General features: G+C 43.1%; 1 protein-coding gene across 1 annotated transcript in view; it reads right to left on the reverse strand.

The window, feature by feature from the left end:
• Positions 1-23,279, reverse strand: part of dnah9 (dynein, axonemal, heavy chain 9) — a 202,293-nt gene that overhangs the window by 121,193 nt on the left and 57,821 nt on the right. Inside the window, 5 exon segments of the mRNA XM_078163039.1 lie at positions 3,615-3,902; positions 6,083-6,221; positions 7,839-7,996; positions 18,705-18,809; positions 20,708-20,864. Of these exon segments, the coding sequence (XP_078019165.1) occupies positions 3,615-3,902; positions 6,083-6,221; positions 7,839-7,996; positions 18,705-18,809; positions 20,708-20,864 (847 nt within the window).

Below are 23,279 nucleotides of genomic sequence, written 5' to 3' on the forward strand. Positions count from 1 at the left end.
ATTTAAGAGCAAACATGCCCATGAAGTTTTGCAAATGACTGCAATTTGCCTTTTTTATGCATTTGATTGGATATCTATGTGGAGAAGTATAAATGTACACAGTATGTAGAACAATGGCAGAGACAAAAAGAAAACTGAAACTTTCAGACTGTGACCTACAGGTCCTGACCAACAAGGTGTAGTGGCTTTCCTCAAAACTTCAGGTAAGGAAGAGAGAAACCATATTTGGGATTTAATATCCCAGTCTGTCGCTGTGCTTCAGTTACCACCAACTTTCTTAAGATGCTAATAATTTCATTTAACTGTGTGGCTATCAGCACTGATCTGCATAGAAAGGGGCTAATTTTGCACCAAATGTCTGTATATCACCTCATTTCAATACGTGCAAATAGCACAGGAGCACCAATACAGAATTTGCTTGGCAGTGCAGTTAGGGGTGCATTTCACCCTTTGCAAGTGCTTTGAGAATTACAGACCCAATCCTTTTGTGAATTCGCTCCTGAGTGTGCATACCAACAATACATCTCACAATGCAATACCCAAAGAAAATGTAAGAGCTGCCCACAGCACACAGCACTTCAACTATTTGGACAACCATTTAGCTGTCAATTTGTGAAGTTTAATTGACTGTGGCATTTTGAAAGTGCAGTCTGATTGAGGTCCAAAACTGCACATATCACCATAAAGATTAGTATATACTGTATACAAACAGTATGCACTATGGAGCTGGGACTTTGTGAGAAAAAAAATGTATTAGGCTGATGGAGAGCATTAGCTCAAAACATCACTTGTGAATGTGCTAATAAATTGCACTTAAGGGGACCAACCTTTCTTCATGTTTTAAAACTGGTATTATGAAATAAAGCAATCACTAATTGGGAAACTGAAGCTGTGAAATAAAAACCGACTTTTGAAAAAGAACATTTTGAAATAAAATTAGAATAAAACATTCAATGATCTGCAATACAACCCAAACTATTGTAGAAAGAATAAAGTAGAAGCAGGATGAAATAATACTTCAGCTTCAGCTGAGTTTTAAAAATGTATTGTATCATTTGACAATTATATATATATATATACATATATATATTGACAACCATTATATGACACATTCTGTCTCTGTTTATTCATATTATTACTATGTATGTATGTATTCCACATTTAAAAATGTGGTTCTCCATATAGTTTGAAGATTTCTTATGAGAAAATAATCCTGATGATGTCAGAGAGAGAGCGAGCCTGTTACAACCTGGGGGCATGGACTTTGAAAGACATGGTTGGGCCTAATGAAAAATGAGGATATCTCTGCATCTACTGCTTCCATTGTAAGCACTGCTCTAATTTAATTTACATTTTTTATTGAATTTCATTTATTTAAAGTGGGAAAAAATAGTAAGTACCTGGTTTGCAAATTAATTATCATGCACAGTATCATTCAAATTTCCTATTACCTAAATTCTACTTTTTTTTAATGTTTGTTTGTTTGTTTGTTTGTAATTTTTCAATAGAGTATATTTCCTGAATTGCACTTTTGTAATTAAGTTGTGGGGTGTGGTCTTTTTCTTCTTGTGATATGCTTCAATGCCATTAACCTTAATGTTTCAGTTAAATATTTCTCATATTTAGTAAATTGGAGATTACCCCAGTATTATACGCTCTGTGTCTTGTAACTTTAATAAAAATAATTTTGTGTCTCCTTTGCTGAAACTGTCACTATATTCTGAAAAAAATACGAGACAAAAAATCGTCGAAAAAAAAATCATGTCCCTTCTGCCTCTAACAGCATTAACTAGAATCAGACTGTGGCACAGCAGCAACAACCAATCAAAGCCAAGGAGTCTCTAACACAGCTGTCATTCAAGTCAATCGCTCCGTGAACTGTGGTCAGACTGTCAAATTAGGCTGTGCTGATCAAATATGAATCAAGATTCTGTCACTGCATTGCCTATTTCTCACCGCAGATGCTTTTATAAACGTATTACAGTGTACTGTTTAGCTGTTAAATGAGAAAGTTAGACCAGCAAGTGGGCGGTGCTTGGTACTCCCATTTAACTGTGTCCAACATGGGGGCCAAGTCACATATCTTCTCATTCTGTAGCCAAATAGCACACTAACATATGTTGCTGACAACATTTGAGGAGAGAATTAGACAATGCAGTAAAAGAATTTGATCAGCACTGACACTTTGACCAAAGTTTGCGAGCTGTAACCAACATGAATGACAGCTACTTTTGAGACTCCTCAGCTTTGATTGGCTGTCCATGTTCAGACACCGTGAATTCTTGCAAATGCCATTAGAAGCAATAGGTGGAGGTAGTTAACATGCAGTAAGGCCATTAGAAAAGCTACAAGATAAGGTCACAGATTATCTGTCTGATTTAGTGCTGTGTGAATGTAGTGACAGTTTCAGCAAATGTGAAAAAATGTTTTGTTTTTTTAATAAAAGTTACCAACTACAGCTTTAAGCAAGCTTTAAAGAGTAGAGAGAGTTTGTTTTACTTTCACCACAGTAACCAGGATGTAATGCTTATCTACATTTGGACTCCTCCAAAGTCAACTTAACACACTCACACTTGACTTTTTCCTTGACTTGCAGTGTAACATTTTCTGTTAGTTCAGGTATGTGAGGTGACACTACAGAGTGTGTAACAGAGAAAAGGGAGAAAGAGAGATTTACACTCAAACATACAGATGGCGAGCTCGATCAATGCCATCGACCGGGCTCCTCGCGGCTCCTACTCCCCATCCATTCAGCCCGAGCGCAGGCGGCTTTACACTCTCAAAGGCCCCGGCTGATTACTGCTTTGATGTGGGGAGGACTAATGCTAGCACAGGCTAACGCTAAAGGTATGCAGGCTTTCTCAACCCCCCCCGCTCCCCCCCTCGTTGTCTGAAATCAAAAGGTTGGCTGCGCAAACAAAGACAGTAAAAGTTCAGGCTCTGGGGGTGGATGGTTGTTATTGACCGCTCCGCCATTCTCACTCTCTCGCTCGCTGTTTCTCTCCTCCTCTTTGTTTATTTCCGTGGCTGTCTCTCACAATGTCAGGGTTAAGTGGCGTGGTGCAGCGCCAGCCTCCATTGATGGAGTGTTATTATGTGGTTCCCGTGTCTATTTGACCTGAGGCAGATTGCACTTATTTCCCCTGGTCCTGTGTTCATCTGTCTCTGACATATAACGCCTTCTACTGTGTGTGTGCGTGTGTGTGTGTATCTGTATGTAATATAATGACTAGAATTAGGTCAGCAGCTTGGGCACCTGAACTCTCATCGCAGCCAACCGTTGGCTTCGGCAATATTTGCCCGATTCATCCACATCCCGCAGACTTGTTTGACACTAATGTGTATTTCCCAGCAGAACATTATGACGTGAGGTAAATAGCTTTTGGAAAGAACTACGATAAATCTAAATGAAAGTGCTACAACTGTAATATCTGTCTAAATTGTTAAAGATGAAACCCCCATTTGGGGACTTTGCTCCTGCTTCACAGACAAGTTGTGATTGCCGTCATCCTTGGCAACACTTGTGACATTTTGAGTTGTAATCAAAACAAAATCCGATAAACTGCAGCAGACAAGCATGTCAGAGGGCTACAGAAGAATTGTGTTTAATTTACCTTGAGGATAAAATTGTCCTCGGCTTGTAACTTCAAATCCAAAATTGACTCCTTTACATGCTTCTCAAAGTCCAGGTCTCTCTTCCTGGGGACATCCAGAGCAGGAAACAGGTCTCCTATCAGGCCCATGAACACTGGCATGTCATCAGTCACAATCTTGGGGATGTTGAAGTCTCTCAGAGCTCGCATCAGCACCTGGTCCTCTGCTCGGCCGGGGTCTCCTCTCTTCAGAGAGCCAGCCACCACCAGGACAGACTTGATGGCTCGGAGGCCCCAGTCATAGTGGTCCTTTGGTAAAGGCCAGAGAGATGTCAGTGAGCAGAGGAAAATACACAGTTTCACAGCAGGGCATGCAGAGCTGGTAGTAAGGTTGAAAGGGTAATTAAAAATGGACATCTACCTCTACCATCGATGCTATTTCACTCTTTTCATCAGCATATTAGCATTGATATATTAGCATGTAGCTCAAAGGGTCTACTGTTGCTAAGTACAGCCCCACAGAGCTACTAGCATAGGTTTAGACTGTTAGTCTGTGGTTCTGTGAATCTTTGCATCCTAACCATGACTCTCCAGGAATCAACCCACCCTGAGAGATAAATATAATTAATCGCAGCATTAATTCACTTACTCTATGATTTAAAGCCCCATATAATATACTTATTATATCCATGTCTGGATGGAGAGCTCATCTGGAAGGATTTAGTGATTTTACAGTGAGCTTAACCTACTTTATATTTTTGGACATCCTTCATAATAACATCAACATAATATTCCCAAAGTAACTTGTGATATTTCTCATTTCAGTGTATCTTTAACTGTAAAATAAGAAAGTTTTGCTCTGGCTGGTGGGTGGTGCCTGATTTTGGCTGTTTTCAACATGGCGACCTTATCACACACTTTCTCATTTTACAGCTCAACAGTACACTAAAATGTTTCTGAAAACATCTGAGGTGAAAAATAGGCAATGGGGTAACAGAATCTTGATTCATATTTGATCGCACTACCTAGTTTGACAGTTTGACTGCAGTTCAAGAGCAGTGATTGACAGCTGCATTAGAGACTCCTCGGCTCTGATTGGGTGTACTTGTTCAGACATGGTGGGTTCTTGCAAATGCCATTAGAAGCAGTATGAGTATCTGTCTGATGTATCTCAAGGCAATTGAATCGAACGCAACTGGACTTGGTTTTGTCTTAGAAGACGTTTCACCTTTTATCCAAGAGGCTTCATCAGTTTCATTTCAATTCAACTGCCTTGAGATAACTATGACCTGGATGAATGAGAATATCCACAGGCACTGCCTGATGTACTACTGTTAGGATATAGTGACAGTTAGGGTTTTGGGTTTTTTTTTATGAAAGTAACTGACTGTGGCTTTAAAGTGTCTTAGTAGTTTTTAAACAATGAGTTGGTCTCATATGATATCAGATGCATTGGGACTGTCAGTGTGTATGTCCTGTCCAGAGGCTAAGATCAAATTTATGTGCCAGTTGTCTGTCACAGGTGCATCACAGGTGGTCTTATCCAGATCAACACAATCAACACGATGGTATGGAGCAGCAACAAACACAAGAACACACAATGCCACAGCATTTTACTGCCATGACACTAGAGGCTGCAAACTTATTAGAGCATTATTTCAGCTCCCTGCAGACTCTGATAGCATGGAATATATTTCACTGTACTCTGTTAGCATGCTCTGGTGTCCACTGCATATTTGTTCAGCACAGGGCCAGCAGCAGAACTTATGTAATATTAAATCCACAATTATGAACCACTTGTTTAACTCAAGAAAGTAGTTCTCTGAATCTGCACTTTCCATTGATTTGCAGTTTCAGCCCTTGTGAATATAGCTTAGAGAGGCAGTCTGTTCATTATCATTTGATTTCATTACCGCTAAGTTGCTAATGTTGGAAAACCTGCAATGAAACTCTGGCAAACAACTTTGGAGTGGCCAAAAAGTGTAATTAAGGTGATATTTAAAAATGTCGGAGGGACTAGAGCTTCATAAAATCACCATAAAAAGGAAGTAGAGTGCTATGACACTTAAACGGGCCTGTGGTCATGGGAAATTCATCCAGAACTGAGGACTCATAAAATTGCTTACCTAAATCGAGAAGCTCCCCTGTAACTATTAGTCAGCACTGTGAGTGATTTTATTGCTTTTTTAAATCATTAAAATAAGGGCATGACATGTAAAAAAGGGACCAGACTAAAAAAGGATTAAAGGAAATTTTAGATGGAATAACATCCAAACTCCCTGCAGCTTCTTATTCATATGCAATGTAGCACTTCACTCAGAGAGTTCAGTTAGAAACTCAGCTCTTGTGTGGTGCCTCTGAGTCATTCCTTTATCAAAAGCCTCAAATATAAAAAGAACATTGTGTCACTTGTTCAGCTTTGAAGTGGAAATGGATCTGGCTCTTTCTAACCATATCAGATGTGTAACATCAAAGAAAACAGATATTACCTGTTTGGACAACAGCTCTTTACACAGTGTGTACAGGGTGATAAACTTCCTAGCCAGCACCCGAGCATCCAGGAAGCCCTCGGCCACCAGCATGATTTCACATATCAGCTCAAAGTCTGGCACCACCATGGCACATGGTCTGTGGAAAAATGGACAGAATGCATCAAAATGATCTCAGTTACAGTTCATAATCATTTGTTATCTACAGAACAAGCAATTAAATTCAAGACTTGTGGGTTAATGTTACTGGATTTTGAGGAGGCATACACAGTAAACAGCAGATCAATATGAGTTCAGCACAGCTCACAATTCATCACAACTAAACACATCACACAGCTCTTTTGCAACAAACTTCCCACAATGCTGTCAGCGACCTTGCCTTAAGATGGGACTCCCTTTTCAGAGAGCAACCATCACCTAACATGCTCTCTCTCTCTTTGCCACACGCTGGCCTCGTGCATGCAGCTGTAGCTAATGTCACTTGTGCCAGGTGTAATTTGAAAACTGACCATTGTGGCATGAGGATGTTTTGCTGGTATTGAATATACAATACATCAGACATTACATGAGAGATGTACTGTAGATAACCATTAATTTCATTTGTTGTTTTCAAAATAAATGTAATAATATGAAGATCAGTTAAGAGACAGGTTTCAATAGAATGACTTCGGACTAAAAAAAAAGTAGTAGTTCATATATCCCTATTTTTGTAATTTGTTGCAGACCCTTTAAAAGATTGAAACGATGTATTGTGTACTGTGGTGAGAAATGACATTGAGATGGAAAAAGTCCAAAAGAAAAAGATAAAAAAGAAAATGAGATCGAAAAGTATGAAATTTGATGTTCTGAACAGAAAAACAAAACACTATCATGTTCCCATCTATTGATGGGTTCAAATATCCCTCCATCTAGACAGCAAGAACACCAAGGAGCTCAATTTGGCAGGGAGGTTGAGCGTGTCGCCAGCTTTAAGTTTCTGAGGGTTCACATATCGAAAGACTTGAGTCAAGAAGACTCACCAGCAACTCTTGCTCCTGAGGAGACTAAAGAAAGTCCATCTGTCTCCTCAGATTCCAGTGAACTTTTCCCACTGTACCAGCTCTGTCTCAGCTCGATACACTGTATTCTGATCATAGTTTCCCACTTTCTTGTATTTACACCTGCACTAAACAGTTTTACTTAGACTTGCACTGCCTGTAATTGCCGCACATTTCATCCTATTCATATTATATTTATTTAGTGTATTCATATATTTCCCTCACCATTTATTGTACATTCTCTATTACTGATTATTTTGTAAATACTTTATACATTACTCTTTACTTTAAAGCTTTTTGCACTTCTGGATACTAAACTGTATTTAGATGACTCAGTACCTGTGCTGTGTGCAATGACAATAAAGTGAAATCTAATCTAATCCAATTTAATAGTCCATTTCTTAATCTGTTTATCCCTTTAAGGGTCACAAAGCATTGAAAATGTATTTTTCAACATGTTTGTAATGTTTCTTGTACATTTTAAAGACTGCAGTCTAATTGTCACTTCCATTTTGCAGCCACATCCGAGTAGGCAGATTTGATAACATAATCATATTTAATAAAAGCACTCCTACTGTTTTCATGTTATTATAATTTGTAAAGTTCCATGACGATGATGGATTATATCTTAAATGATGGACCAAAAAAATCTGAGGGATAAAGTCCTGTACTGTATGTTGCATTAGAGCTGTAAGACTTGTGATGGTCCTTTGACCCACCTGAACAGAGCCTTGAGGTTCTCAGGTAGCTCAGTCCTGCCAGCGTAGCCTGGATTCATTGTGATGAAGATGCCAACAGAGGGGCAAAGATTTACCTCCTCTCCCATGAAGTTAAACCTCTGCTTCCTATCTCGGATGGCGTCCTGAATGCTTTTCACCTGCACATACAGAGGACAAAAACTAAATACAGAGTAGAATAAAATGGTATCCAAACTTAATACTTTTTTGGTACCAACCAAAATAAGTCAGTGACACCCCATATCAAAAACTGTTTGTTAAGTTCTTTACAAGCCTGTGGCCATGCTAGCAGCTCTGTGATGTGGCACTGAGGCACAGCTGTGCTTGGAGCTAAATACAAATGCCAGCATGCTAGCATGCTCACTATATTAATGCTAAAATGCTGATGCTAAGTTTACCATCTTACTATATAATGACGAAAACTCTGTCTGTGTGTGGGTGTGTCTGTGGGTGTGTCTGTTCCACGTTTTTCTCCTCACTGACTTGGTCAATCCATGTGAAATTTGGCACAGTGGTAGAGGGTCATGGGAGGATGCCAATGAAGCAATATTACATCAATTGGCCAAAGAGGGGGCGCTATAGCAACCGACTGAACTTTGAATGGGCATATTAAATGCCCCGTATGTCGTAGAGTCATGAAACGTTGCACAGAGATGCCTCTCCTCATGAGGAACAAATTTGGCTCAACAACCCATAACTTCCGGTTGTATAGATTTTCCGCCATTTTGAACACTTAAAGGGATAGTGCACCCAAGAATGAAAATTCAGCCATTATCTACTCACCCTCATGCTGAGGAAGGCTCTGGTGAAGTTTTAGAAACAAAATGGGGGCGCTAGAAAGTTAATTTCTTATCTAGGCCTAACCGCCATATCGATTTTTACTAAACTTGGTAGATATGTAGAACAGGACGCCTCAAGGTGACTGGAGAAATTTAACTCTAATTGGCAACTGGGTGGCGCTATAACAACAGAAAAATGCTAAGAAAAATGCCTAAAATGCGACCGATCGCTGTGGCTAAATCATGATATGGTATGCTGTACATAATCACAGAAACTGTCAGTGTGTCATTCTGTCAGTCAGTCATTCTGTCTGTTCCATGTTTTTCTACTCACTGACGTGGTCAGTCTATGTGAAACTGCACATAGGCATTGAGGATTGGCATAGGTAGAGGGTGACAAAGCTACCAATGGGTATGGACTAGTCTGTGTTAACCATGTCTACCATATTAGTTTTGCATTAGAATACTAACATTTTCTGACTAACACTAAAAGCAAAGCACAACTGGGGCTGATGAGGGATGTCAGTTTTGCAGATATTTGGCCCTTGATTAATAATAATAATTATAATAATAATACTAATAATAACAATGCATTTTTTTAATAGGCACTTTTCAAGCACTCAAGGACATCTTACAAGACATGGTTAAAAAAACAAGCAGCAATGTATCCATACTTCATAAAATCAAACAATTCTGTAATATACAATAAAAGTTAATAAAATGACTGGACAAAAACCGTAATTATAAGTATTGCGTATAAAGTCATCATTATAAAATCATCATCAGCGGAAGTTTCAATATGTGTGTCACCATTAAATCAGACAGAATATGCCAGCTTGAAAAGGTGTGGTTTCAGATGGGATTTGAAAGCGGAAGGGAAGTTAATATTATGAATGTCGTGGGGGAGAGTTCCAGAGGTGGGAAGCAGAATGGCTGAAGGCTCTAGAAACCATGGTAGTATTGGGTGGTAGAGGATCTAAGACTACGGGAGGGTGTGTAGATATGAAGGCGTTCAGACAGGTAGGAAGGGGCTTGTTTATGAGGGGCATTTTTTGACCTAGTAATAGTGCCAAAGAGAAGTTAAAAGACTACTCTGTTACTTGATTTAGCACTGCACTACAACAGTCTTCAGTCTTCTTCCTTGTTAAAACCTGCTGCCTACATTACCCACGCTGCAACTCGACTGCCAATCAGAAAAACAAGTGTGTTATGCTAGTAGCATAGCAACTGCAGCAGAGATGAGCAACAAGCTAAAGAGGTCTAACTTCTTCCTAACTTCATACCTCCTGACTGTTTTCACTTTCAAACCTGTGGTCTTCAGACCCAACCATTGCTGACTCAAGTTATATCTCTTTAAGACATTTATCAGACTTCACACAGCTTTCTCTCAGAACTTTGATCAAGCCCAAAAGTATCAGGCCCAACCCTACATAACTTGTAGGTTATGTTGTTGCTCGGCTGTTGCTGGCTCTGTGCCTTGCACATGACAGTGGCAGTCTGGGCTTCTCCCCACAGTGCCTCTCCGGAGTGTACACAGTGGTCCACGGCGTATTGGCGCACAGATGATAATCACCACTCTCTGCTACATGTTACACTTATGTCACACACTGCTGGGGAAGCACAGGCAAACACTACCAACCAAGTCCCCTTGGAGTCCACCCCTCTCTCTCTTTGTCAGTTTCCCTTTAGTCCAATGCAACTTGAATGCTACACACACGTCTTCAACTTGACAGCACAGAAGATCTATACATCAGCACAGTTTCAAGGTGGACACCCAAGATTAGTGTCACCAATTCAGTATCTGACCAAATGTCTCCTCCTCTGTTCCTGAGTTATGTAGTGAATAATGGCCAGATAAGTGTTTCTGCATGGCATTATGATGTCACATTGAAGTTGACCTTTGTCCTTGTGGATATGAAATGTCATCACTTCATCATCCTATTCTATAAGACATTTGTGTGAAATTCTTTCACAATTAGAATATGAATTCTAGAGTTATGGCCAAAACCATGTCTTGTGAGGTCACAGTGACCTTGACCTTTGAATACCAAGTTCTAATCAGTTCATCCTTGTGTCTAAGTGGACGTTTGTGCCCAAATTGAAGAAATTCCCTCAAGGCATTCCTGACATATTGCATTTACGAGAATGTAGTAGTGCTCCTTTGGAACATTTGAAAACACACTTTGATGTGTAAAATCAGTTTGATTCCCCTTTTATGGGATCTCCGAAGTAATAACAATTCATCCTGAGGGAACATGGATGTCTTTACGAGTAGATGTAGTGGTATTTCAAGCAATAACTAAAAAGACCTTCTGGTGGCATGGGAGAAAAAAATCAGAAGATCACCAACTCACTATGATTCATCCTCCAGGTATCATAAAAGTACAACATTTCATGGCAATACATCTCATACTTATTGAAATATTTCACTCTAGACCAAAGGTATTGGGCCCACCAACACTGTTATCAATCATCATCATGGCAACAAATGGGCCTGTAGAAACTAAAGTACTGTATTAGCACTACTATGAACCCAGACATTGTCAATTAAAAGAATGTGCTACCAACTAGTACAACTCTCACACATGAGAAAGTTATCCTTTCCTGTGGAAGTTTGATTTCCCTCTATTAGCATATCATTAATATCACCAAGCACATACCAGAGTCAATTTGTAACAGCCTGTTAAATTGGTATGCACTACGCACCTTTTTTTCAGGGACACAATTTCATCAATAACATGAGCATGCTATCAGCCAGGGTTTACTGGATGAACTGCCAGGGCTCTGCTTGTCTACACTGTGATTGAATGAGATATCAGAAATGAACTTTTTGTGTGCGTGCATGGGTGTGTGTGTGTCTTGGCCTAAAACTCTGAATCCCAGCCTGTAAGAGGCTTTATGAATTTAACATGCGTGTGGTAAAAGAGCGTAGCGAGTCGACAGCTGGAAAGAGGAGGAACATCTCTTCATGGATGAGTACTCGGCTACAGATCACTCAGTCATACTAACACAACAGGGAGAGGAGGGGAAAAATGCAAAAACAAACAGTGCAGCTGCAGCACACAAAAAAAAAGAATCAAAGTTTTCATGAGAACATGAGTGGGGCTTGTTTTTTATATGAAATGACAGCAGCCCACCTCTGCTATCCTACAGGGACACGAAAAGAGGTAAAACACCAAAAACACATTTTTAAAAAGATCCTGAACAGACAGCGCTGTGAAAGGTGTGATCTAGTGGGGTCAGGCTCCACTCTTTGCTGTCTGATTGAATGGACATACTGGAGCTAGCAGCTTCAATATATATTCACAATTCAGGCCTGTGTTAGCTGGAACAGAGGCAGAACTTCACCAATCCATCTCCATGTTGTTATGTCTGGTGGCCTTCTGTTTGTCCCTGCTTTATTTAATGTAGAACTGGTCTCGCCACCTGTGTTGGCAGACCCGCCCGGCAGCCGAGTATGTCGCCGTGTGATGCTAGCTGCTCCCACTTTAAGAGGATGGATTAGGTGTGTGCGCTATGGTGAGAGATGGCTCGGCGGTGGCTGCACTGAAGCAGTCGGAGCACTGGAGCGGGCTGCCAGCTGTCACAGCAGGAGTTTGACGCTCCTCTGTTCTCAAGGTCTACTTCTCCACGTATAAGCCACCATGATTTATTATTCATTATGCTATACAACACCTATTCATTCTTCTGGCACTTTAAAATTCTCTAAGTATTGTGAGCTTCCACAGCTTATGGAAGAAGACTTTCATTGCTGTTAAAGAGAGAAGAAAGGAAGGAAGGAAGGGCAGAGAAGTGAGTTTTGAGTCTAGCAATGAATAATGATCCTTTGAGGAGCTCTATCTCCATTATCATCAAGATCATGATCAGCGTCCTTATCGACTGTATACATTTTGCAATGACAGTAATGCACATGCATGAAGATAGTGACTGGGGCAGCAGCCAGCAGGATTTGAATTCACCAGAGAGACTTAGAAACCACAGAGAGAGGATCTGTTTGATCCAGGATAACAGAATGCAAGATAGCAGAAAAGCTAGCATCAGCTGAAACACACAGAGTATGGCTGAGTCCCGTAATCAAAGGGCTAGCTGCTGTAGGTCGCTCAGAGTATACACCGTTCAGTGTAGAGAGAGGAAGTCTTCCATCTTTTTTTTTTTTAAACTTTATGTGTCAGTACACATAATGTGAAAATGGAGGAGGAGAACCAAGGTGAAGACACTGATACAATGATCCATTCAGTTGATCCACAGAGCTCCATGATGTGCAAAAAAAGAACATCCCAGGTCATCCCGAGGGAATAATTTAATTAACAATTCATCAGCCGACACAGACCAACATGATCATTCACAGTTTCCCCTATACCCTATTCTCCTATTACAGGCCTGGCGGCAACAGCCAGGCTAAAAATATCCCTTTTTTAATTGCTGAAAATAACACCAAACATCCATTCAGTGTTTCATCTTTAGTCAATCTGCAGTTGCACACCATGTGAACTGCAGCAGTGCACAGCTGTGAGTCCACAACAAGGTAAGTGTCTGCGGCTACTTCACATGTATGTAATAACGGCAGGGCTGTCACGTGTCTGTTATCTAAACTGCTAAAGTCAGGTTAACAGGTGAAGTGAAGATACTGGTTAAAGAGGTTTGGTAGTTAACGATACCCTAACATGAGCTAGACTTAACCTGGGCTAGACCAAAGAATTTTCAGTTAAAAAAGATCAGTGATGCTGTTTTGCCCTTATTGTTCTCCATGAAGTTTTCTGTAAGTGATGAAATGCTACTTTTTATGCGGAGTTAGCACTGCCCTGGACTCTGTTTAAAATAGTCTTTCAAATGCTACATTGGTTTGTGCTCTGATTAATTTGGCATGCAGTTAAGACACCAAAAAGAACTGCGTTTAAATGAAAACTCAACTCCTGGCTTTTGCTCCTGGTGTTCTTTACCACTGGTTTGGAAGAAAGAAATGTGTTGTGCTATGCAGTGGATATTTTATGCTGGTGTGAGGAGTGGTTAATGTGGACTGTGGACTGACTATCTGTAACTGATAAATACGTAAAGAAACTGTAAATTTGAGAACAGGATATGTTGTGGCGGTGGGTGGTAGAATGCAGTGTGTCCCATACATTGATGGCACCCCCCTACAGGGTTCGGACAATGTAGTCCCAATGAAAGCCACTAATATTGCCAGAGCCTGTATTGTCAGATTGGATGGTTTTCCACCCAGCTGGGCTATTTTTTATTATTGTGCAGGTAAAGATAATTTTGGGTGATCATTCATGCCCCCTTTGTACCAATAAAAAAGGCCACTTCGCTTGTCTTATCAGTATGATTTAGACTGACAGGGCATTGAGTAGTCAACACATAACGTTTGGTTATCTAACATAACCGCAGTTCTTAGAATAATATGAGCGAGGTGTCTTGCTATGGGATGCAGCCTCCTGCAGCCCTGACAGAAGCATTTATATCAATCCGCCAATCTTGATTGGCCGGTGAAAGGTGTTCATCCGCGCCGCACCCAGTAGTGCCACCTACTATATATAGTGTGCGCGGATAACGCTCCCTCAATTCAATAAGCAAACCTCTTCTCACCGCCCAGCAAGAAGGGTCATCTGGCGAGACACCTCGCTCATATTATTCTAAGTACTGCGGTTATGTTAGATAACCAAACGTTCTTCTTCATAATATTCACTCGGTGTCTCGCTATGGGATATGGTAGCTCCCGTATTGCCAGACAGCTTATTGAACAAGTACCGGCCAGTGGGGAGGGTCCCTGGGTTCCAGTTAGGACTCCAGGACCGCGCTAGCCACGCATGGCCCTGACACATCCAGCATATAGAACCGAACAAAAGTCAGAGGCGAGGACCAACTCGCTGCTGAATAAAGCCCAGGATGCGGCCATCCCGCGGGTAGAGTGCGCACGCACACCCCGGCGGCTGCAGACCCCTGCTCGTATACGCCAAAGCTATAGCCTCCACCACCCAGTGGGCGAGGCGCTGCTTTGTGACTGGCTGTCCCTTTCGGGGTTCAGCCCAGGAGACAAAGAGCTGATCGCTCCTCCTGATGCTCTGTGTCCTGTCCATATAAGAGCGCACAGCTCGAACCGGACACAGCATGTGCGCTCGCTGCTCACCGGGAGAAGCGGTGAACACTGCAAGCTCAATCGGGGAACATGAACCCACTACCTTAGGTACAAAGACTGGGTTGGGCTTCAGAACCATACGTGTATTCCCCGGGGCGAACTGAGCACGCACAGGGTGCACAGAGAGCGCATGGATGTCACTCACTCGCTTTGCAGAGGTGAGAGCTAGTAACAGCACTGTCTTAAGGGACAGGTGTTTAAGACTCGCTCCCAGCAATGGCTCAAATGGGGGGCCTTTAAGCCCCTCCAGAACCACCGCTAAATCCCACGGAGGCATCAGTGGTCTGGAGACAGGGAGCAGCCTGCACGCGCCCCTCATAAACCGGCACACCAAAGGGTGTTGGCCCGCTGTTTTGCCCCCAAATCCTACATGGCAAGCCGCCATAGCTGCCAGATAAACCTTAACCGTGGAAAAGGCTTTTCCTTTATCAATCAGGTCCTGTAAAAACAACAGTATCGCTGGCACAGAACACTGAAAGGGGATGTGGCCCCGTTCGAGACACCACCGCTCAAACACTCCCCACTTAGAGTTGTACAGAGACCTAGTGGAGGGAGCCCTGGCATTTTGGATAGTGTTAACCACACCCTGAGGGAGCCCAGCAGTGGTCAAATTGAGCCACTCACGGGCCAGGCCCACAGTTGCAGTCGCTCCGGGTGCGGGTGGAACACCGCCCCTCCGCCCTGCGAGAGCAAGTCCCTGTGCACCGGCAGCTGCCAAGGCTGGTCGCACAGCATCCGATATATCTCCGCCAGCCAGTGCATTGCTGGCCAGTGTGGAGCTATCAGGATCAGCTTGTGGTTGTGTCCCCTCACTCTGGCGAGAGTGGGGGGTATCAGGGCCAGTGGGGGAAACGCGTAGAGCAGTTCTTGCGGCCAAGCGTGCGCTAGTGCATCTATGCCCAGGGAAGCGTCCAGAGTGCGCAGAGAGAAGAACAGTTCGCACTGGAGTGGGCAGCAGCGGCGTCGGACGCACACGAACAAGCCAAAATGGTGGGCCGGCGTAACGGGGAACAGCAGGATGCTCCATCCGGAGAGAGGACGGCTGTCAGGCCGCTCTCTTTTTCTTCCTCGCCTGGGGGACCGAGGCCACAGTGGTCGGGGGCAGCGGCGGTGGGACTGCGGTCGGGGCGGGAGACTTTCTGTGCCAGCCGGCTCCGGGGTCCTTCCTCGGCGGGAGGGGCGGGCCGGGCTGTTGCGGCCGCTTCGGGATCTTGAAATGCGGCGGCTGGGAAGCAGCTTGAGCAAACGATTTGCGCTGCACTGGAGGAGAAGGCGTGGGTGCTTTGCGGGGGAGACAAAATTTCAGGGCTTCGTTGTCCTTCTTTTTTGCCTCACATCTCTGCTGCATCGTGGCCAATGCAGAGCCAAAGATACCCTCCGGGACAATTGGCATATCCAGTATGTCATCCCGCTCCCTGTCAGTCAAGTTAGCGAGGCTGAGCCATCTCACTCGCTCCTGAATGACGAGGGTTGCCATCACCTTGCCCGTGGCCTGGACTCTGACGCGCTGGATGTTGAGGGATAAATCAGCGATGACCGCCATTTCCTCCCACGCGTCGGGGTCCTGCTCGTCAGTGGACGCCCCAAACAGCTCTGCCTGGTAGGCAGTGAGGATGTAGAGAGAGCTGAGAGCTCTGGCCGAGAGCGCGGCTGCCTTGTACGCCCTCTCGGTCAGTGCAGACTGGAACCGCTCGGGCTTGGTTGGCAGCGTTGGACGCATGGAGGAGGCCGCAGATAGCTGGCTCGTGCTGCCCGGGCAGAGATGCGCAGCTACGGGGGCTTCCACCGGAGGCATCAAGAGGAGGCCCTGGGCTTCCATCGCCTCGCAGTCGAGGGATGCTGCGCCCAGGATGGGGCTCCTGTTGCTGTACGGGCAGTTACTCCAAGTTTTGGACAGCTCGGCCAGCAACTCGGGGAAGACAGGGAGAAGCTGTTTCACCACTCTACGGGCCAGGGGGAACTGCTTGCCTTCTTAGCGGGACCGGGCGGGTTCCGCTACTGCAACCGGCCAGGGGACCTCCAGCTTCTCTGCTGCACGTTTACACATGTCGAGCAGGTCCACATGGAGGGAGCTGGAGAGCTCACCCTGCTTTTCTCCCTGTTGGTAGTGGGCAGCTTCGGCTTTTCAGCCAGGGCTGGAGTCACGAAGACGTCGTCTTCCTCCTCGTCCTCTGATATGAGGAATGAGGTGTCATCGTCATCCGCTGTGATGCCAATCTCCAGCACGTCTTCCTCGGGAAACGGGGGAGCTCGGAGCTGTTCGCACTGGGCGTCCCAGTCGTAGCCAGTCTCCGGAGCTTCCCAGGCCGTGTCCTCGTCTTCCTCCGCGGCTGCGCCTTGGTCAGCGGTGGGGAGAAATGGGACACGGCCTGCGAGGCTAACTTGGCGGGCTAGCCTGCGTCTAAGGCTCTTGACTGTGAACACTTTGCAGTGTCCACAGGACCCGGGAATCTCGAGGGCTAACCTGGCGTGGTCAACCCCAAGGCAGGTACTGCACACCGGGTGGGTGTCCTTCCCCGAGATTTTATTCCTGCAGCAACAGAGCCGAAAATCTCCTCTGGTGTGAGGATCTTTAACGGTCGCCATCTTGCCGACAAGCTGGAGTGCTCACGGAGAAAAAGGCCGTGGCTAGCTGGTGTGCTAGCGTGGGGTCGAGAGGAGTAGCTGGTATGCTAGCTTAGCTCGACTGACTCGAGCGTCCGTGGTGGGGAGCCGAGAGGAATTCCGCCGTGGAGGGGCTGGAAGAAAAAATATTCACCGGTCCAGTCTGGTGTAAACGGACAAGGCAGAAGCCAGAGCACGACACTAGCGTCTGGCGACAGAAGCTAGCAAAGATCCCTCTGGTGAACAGTTAAGCCAGTGAAAGCTCCGACGTGAGATAAGCTCTCAGGTGAGAAGAGGTTTTGAATTGAGGGAGCGTTATCCGCGCACACTATATATAGTAGGTGGGACTACTGGGTGCGGCGCGTACAAACACCTTTCACCGGCCAATCAAGATTGGCGGATTGAGATAAATGCTTCTAACAGGGCTGCAGGAGGCTGCATCCCATAGTGAGAGACCGAGTGAATATTATGAAGAAGAATTCATTCCATGAATTCCTTCCCACTGGCCATTAGAGCTCTTTCTCACATTATTATTAAGGTTAAATGTTTACTGTTGTCTCCATGCAGGTATATTTACCAGCTGTGTTGTATTATTTTGATAAAATGTGATCATCTGCTGCTTCAGTAGGAAAACTGTTATTTTCAAATACATATTTATGTGGGACGGACCAAAACCCTCTACTAAGGAAAAAATAAAACTTAAAACTTTGGTCATTATTAGAGGCCAGTCTCAATGTTCTGATTGAGCTGTTTTGTTTTTGGTCAAATCTTTGTTACTTCATTAAGATAATTAATTTAAAAGAAAACAACTCAAAATTACAACTACAAATGTGCTATTTGTAAACATGAGCAAATCAAGGTTGTACTCACACTGAGCAAATACTAATCACCAAATTATTGCAGCATGTAACTTGAGAGTTAAGACTTTGTCCATTCAGAGTTACTGTTATTAGTACTAAGCAGCATGCTGGCGAGCAAAGGAGGCAGTATTCCATCCTTGACTCTAAAATCAGATCAGAGAAGGCTCCAATTATGAAGAAGCTCTGGGGTGCAAAGGTGCCAGCCTTGGTGGATTAGTCTTATAGCTGAAGCAATTTACGCTTGCAATCGGTGATGAAGAGGCTATTTACTTCAACCATGCTGTTTTCAAGGGCTTATTTTCACCACAACTTGATTTGGATACACCACTTCACAAATAAGATGAAGAGTCACACATTAGGCTCCATCACCTGGGGCTGAATTACACACAAGCTGTGCTTGCACAATGACATCTCCACCTGGATGGGACTCTGGGAGTACCTGAGGCAGATGAGCTGGACTTGTTCTTACCTGTACTGCCACCACAGACAGCACCTCCACTGAGATCCTGTTAAATTCGTCAAAGCAGCCCCATGCCCCCGTCTGAGCAAGGCCTTTGTAGATGTTTCCACAGGACTAGAGGGCAGAGAGAGAAAGGCAGATATTCAGATGGACACTGCTGGACAGGGAGTCAGTAAGTCAGGTCATGATAAGGCACGTGGTGAAGCAGACACAGATATACACCAATTAGACAGAAGATATATGGAAAAACATTCACTGCAGTTACCACGGTGCAGCACCACAGCAGGCTGAGAGTAGGCGTAGAATAACAGGAATGATACATAAACAAGGCCTCACACTAATAAAACAAGGCGTTGATGGCAAAAAGAGAAAGGCTAAAATGTCTTCCACCCACATTTTACTTTTCCCAACATCAACTTGAGAGCAGGTGAACAGCCCTCCAGAGAGCAGCTGGACCAGGATGAAGCAGGCAGCTGACTTTCTCTCCAATTACAGGGCCGAGGAAACCTTCTGTGACGCAAACTGGAGCTGACTGCCGGATTGATTCAGCTTGTGTATGTGTGTGCATAACTGAATATGAGTAACAGTGTGGGGCTCTGAAGCCAGCTTCTAGTGCCTGTGTTCCTCCTGGAGTATATTAGCACCTCTCTCTGACACCTTGCTGCGGTGTGTATAGCCGGGGGTGCTGTACGCCTCTATACTGTAATGATGCCCCTGTCTGGGGGAAGTAGGAGCAAGTCGGATCACAAGATTATGTTTATGTCTCCCCTGAGCACTCTATATGCAGAAAGTGTGCATGTGAGAGTATACAATAGCGCATAATAAAGCAAGGTGGAGGCTGGGTATAGAGAGGGCATTCTGAGAAGGTTTAGTTAAGAGATAACAATCAGGGTTTAACTAATCAGCTCTTCTTTTGAGAGGGAAGTGGGCAAAGAGAAGATGAAAAGAGAAAAGATGAAAAGAGGAGGGCATAAAGGTGGGTTGACAACTTTAATGGCAAATGCATACCATATCGCTGACAAAGGCAAAGATGAAAAGAAACATGCATAATATGGGCCCCTGTGAATGCACATTAGATGCACAGAACACATTCACATCCCCAACTCATCAATGGCTACTTGGTCAGTGGCCCAATACCTTAAACACCCTAGGTACGCCTTTAGCATAATTTCTGGATGCTCAGGGACAGTGTGTCAGCTTTGGCTCCTTTAATGCATAGTGTCTTTTCAAAATAAACCTCTGTAGTTCACAGGAAATGCAGGTTTTAGCAAGTATTTCAGGTTTAGACAAGACAACTACTTAGTGAGGTTAAGAGGAAAGATCATGGTTTGGGTTAATACCCTTTTTTGGTAGGTTGTCTTGGTAATTTTGTGTTTCTCACTGTGCATGTGGGATTCCACTCATTTCATTCCCATGGCTGAGTTTGAAAAACGCATTGCATAAAATACAAATAGCAGACAGTGGATCCTCTGCTCTGAGCATCCAAGCGTGTGCGTGTTGTTGGTTCCATTATCCTGGTATGAGGTTTATGCAAGAAGCATTTAGTAAAAATTTTTTTTTTTTTAAATGGCTGTTACCAATTATTTTGAGATTTTATAACGCAATGTCAGAAAAAAAGTATTCATAAAATCCTATTTCCATAGCATTCTTAAGAATTTTGAACAATTGTTTTAAGACATTATAATACAAATTCAGGCTTTCTTTTTATAATTATGTATTCAATGCCTTTTAAGACTTTTTAAGGATCCGCAGTAACACACTTTATGTGACATGACACACTTGTTATGTAATATCAACTATAAATGTTTTGAATTTTGCAAAAACAGCATTGATTTTTGGTTTCATATGGGACACAAACAGTGGTCTCCTGAGTGAAAGTCCTGTGTTTGTTTGACCCATCGACTACCACACACTGAGGCCCAATGACCCAGCCGCCATATTTGAAGCTCTGGGGATGAGAAAGGGTTGCGATGTGCAGAGGCTCAAATGCAAATACACATGTACTCGCTCACCTTGTAGTCCATCTGCTCAGAGCAGTTAAACACATAGACCATGATGCCAAGGGCTCTGCCCAAGTCTTTGGTAGTCTCAGTCTTCCCTGTGCCTGCAGGCCCTGCCGGAGCACCGCTCATGGTCAGGTGGAGGGACTGGGTCAGGGTGATGTAGCATCTAAATATAGTGGACACACACACACACATCACTGATGAGGACTGTAGCCTGACAGGTAACAACAAAAAATAGCTTTGACGGATTCAACTGACTACTACTCCATTTATAAAGATTATGAAAAGGCCACTTCATTCCTTCACAGTGAGGAGCTTGACTACACAGGGATCAATGGCATCACGTTAGCACAGGGGGTAGCACTGTCTCCTCACAGAAAGAAGTGCAGTTTCTGATATTTTTCTGTACACTTTGCCCTTTTCCATGAAATCTAAGGCTGGATCCAAATGTCCACCTTCGGACTCACCGACTGAGCCCTTGCTGACTTGAGTCACGCTGTGATGTGTTCACCGTCAACATGTCAAGTCTGCATGGGTGCCAGACTGCAAGGCTATAAAAGCTGCTGATAGATAGGCCTTAAGTCTGTTTAACTCGTTGCGGTGGAAATGTTCAAGCAAAAACTACATTCATGTACAGAGTAATCACACAAAGCTCTAGGCTGAGAAATGCCTCACACCTGTGAAAAGTTAAGGTAGTTATATTCCTTATTGACATTCATGCTGTGTGTACACATCTGTCCCTGCAGATAACAAAATATAAATCCCTGTATAGGCTTCTTTATGTGCATAAACCAAATGATATGCATACATTTCTATATAACAAATAAGCTACACACACACACATCCACTGAAGTTTTTGTAAAAGGACCAGACTATGACTAAATAAACTTGGTATTACTTATATTTGAAGATGTTCTTAAGTAGTTTTTTGGCCATTTTTCTTAGCATATATATTTGGCATAACACTGCACAGCTTTTATAGGGTAGGCTGCGATAACAAAGTGCATTATACTCATCATATTTCTTTATCATGATATGGTTGAATATTAATTTTGGCCTACATGATTCAATTCATATTTTGATACAGTAATTGCTTTACACATTCATAGTTTTGTTTTTTTTGTCTTTTTAGTGGGCAACTGGAAAACTACAACATCAAGTCCATTTTGCAATGCAATATAGGAAATTAAATCAGTGACGTCTGGTATACTCTGCACCTGAAGCGGACTCTTCAGAAGTCTGCTTGAGACCGCTTATGGACTAGATGAAGTGAGGATTTGGAAAGCCCTCAGCACTCGCAGACTTCCCAGGAATGTGCCGGCAAAGTCCACAAGGCTACAAGCGCAGCGTAGTCCAGACAACTGGATTTAGGCTAAAATATGCTACGGGAATAATTAAAGATTTTTTTCTCAAATAAAACATTTAAAATTTCAAAGAGCATATTTAAGTGTCATTCTTGCTGTTTGTTTGTTTAGTCCATACACAGACAGAAAAATTTCAATTTGTGGTCTTAGGAGTTACAATGGTTTATTTCTACTTCTCTGCAGCGTTTCCACTGGTCGTCTGACAACTTCACTGTGACAACAACACTCCAGGAGTTTGAGCACTCAGCTGTTGTTCAGCTAGAAATACTCTCAGCACATAACTCCGCCCACAACCATAATTTGTGTACATATACATTTTCGCTTAAGCAAATTTGATACAAAATGTTAATTAGTTAATTAGGTGTACACTTGAACTCTGGACAAAGCCCGACATAGCTGTTTCCCTCTGCTTCCTGTCTTTATGCCTCTTGACCTAACTCTATACTTAACTCAGAAGCATGAGGGTGACATCAATCTCATCATCTCACCTTGGACAGAAAGTTAAAAATAGTCTGACAGTAGTTCAAAACATTGAACTTATCCTTTCAAGATACAATAATGGACTGGCTGTTTATTCTGTTTTTCAGGTTGAAATATCAATGCATCATTTAAATGCAAGTTTGATAATTTAGTTTATGATGCCTTAATAACACTGACAACATGATAAATCAACAGTTGAGTGTGCGGTTGGGAGATATGGCGAGACTCATTTTTTTGGCCAAATACTTCAACACTGATATTGCGACTATTGGGTATTGTAGGATTGAACATTGGTGCTTTTACAAAATATTTACAAGATTTTTGATAAATCATCAGTAATGTGGATCTAATAACTAAGGTGCTGTATGGGACATTCAGACCAATAATGTAGCAGCAAACTGCTACTTGCTATGTAAAGATATAGTGGAGTAATGGCGTCCTGAGCAGAGAATAAAATCACACTACCTGTGTGTGTTGTAATCCGAGCATCTCTTTTTGGTGTTGTGGTACAGCCGCGGATGCATTTTAGCTTATGTGTGTATTCCACTGGGTAGCTCATCAATTTCACTTGGTGATGCACTCATCCTCCTGAGACCCAAACTTTTGTTTAGTATGCATTTTTAATTTCCCATAGCTATTTGGGATCAGTAGGACCTAATAAATATAAAAAAACTAAACACTGTCAGCAATAATTAAGCCCCAACGTCCTCAAACTAAACAATAATTAAGTCCCAATG

The sequence above is a fragment of the Epinephelus lanceolatus genome, chromosome 21 (genome assembly GCF_041903045.1).
Source record: "Epinephelus lanceolatus isolate andai-2023 chromosome 21, ASM4190304v1, whole genome shotgun sequence".
Classification (NCBI taxonomy): Eukaryota; Metazoa; Chordata; class Actinopteri; order Perciformes; family Serranidae; genus Epinephelus; species Epinephelus lanceolatus.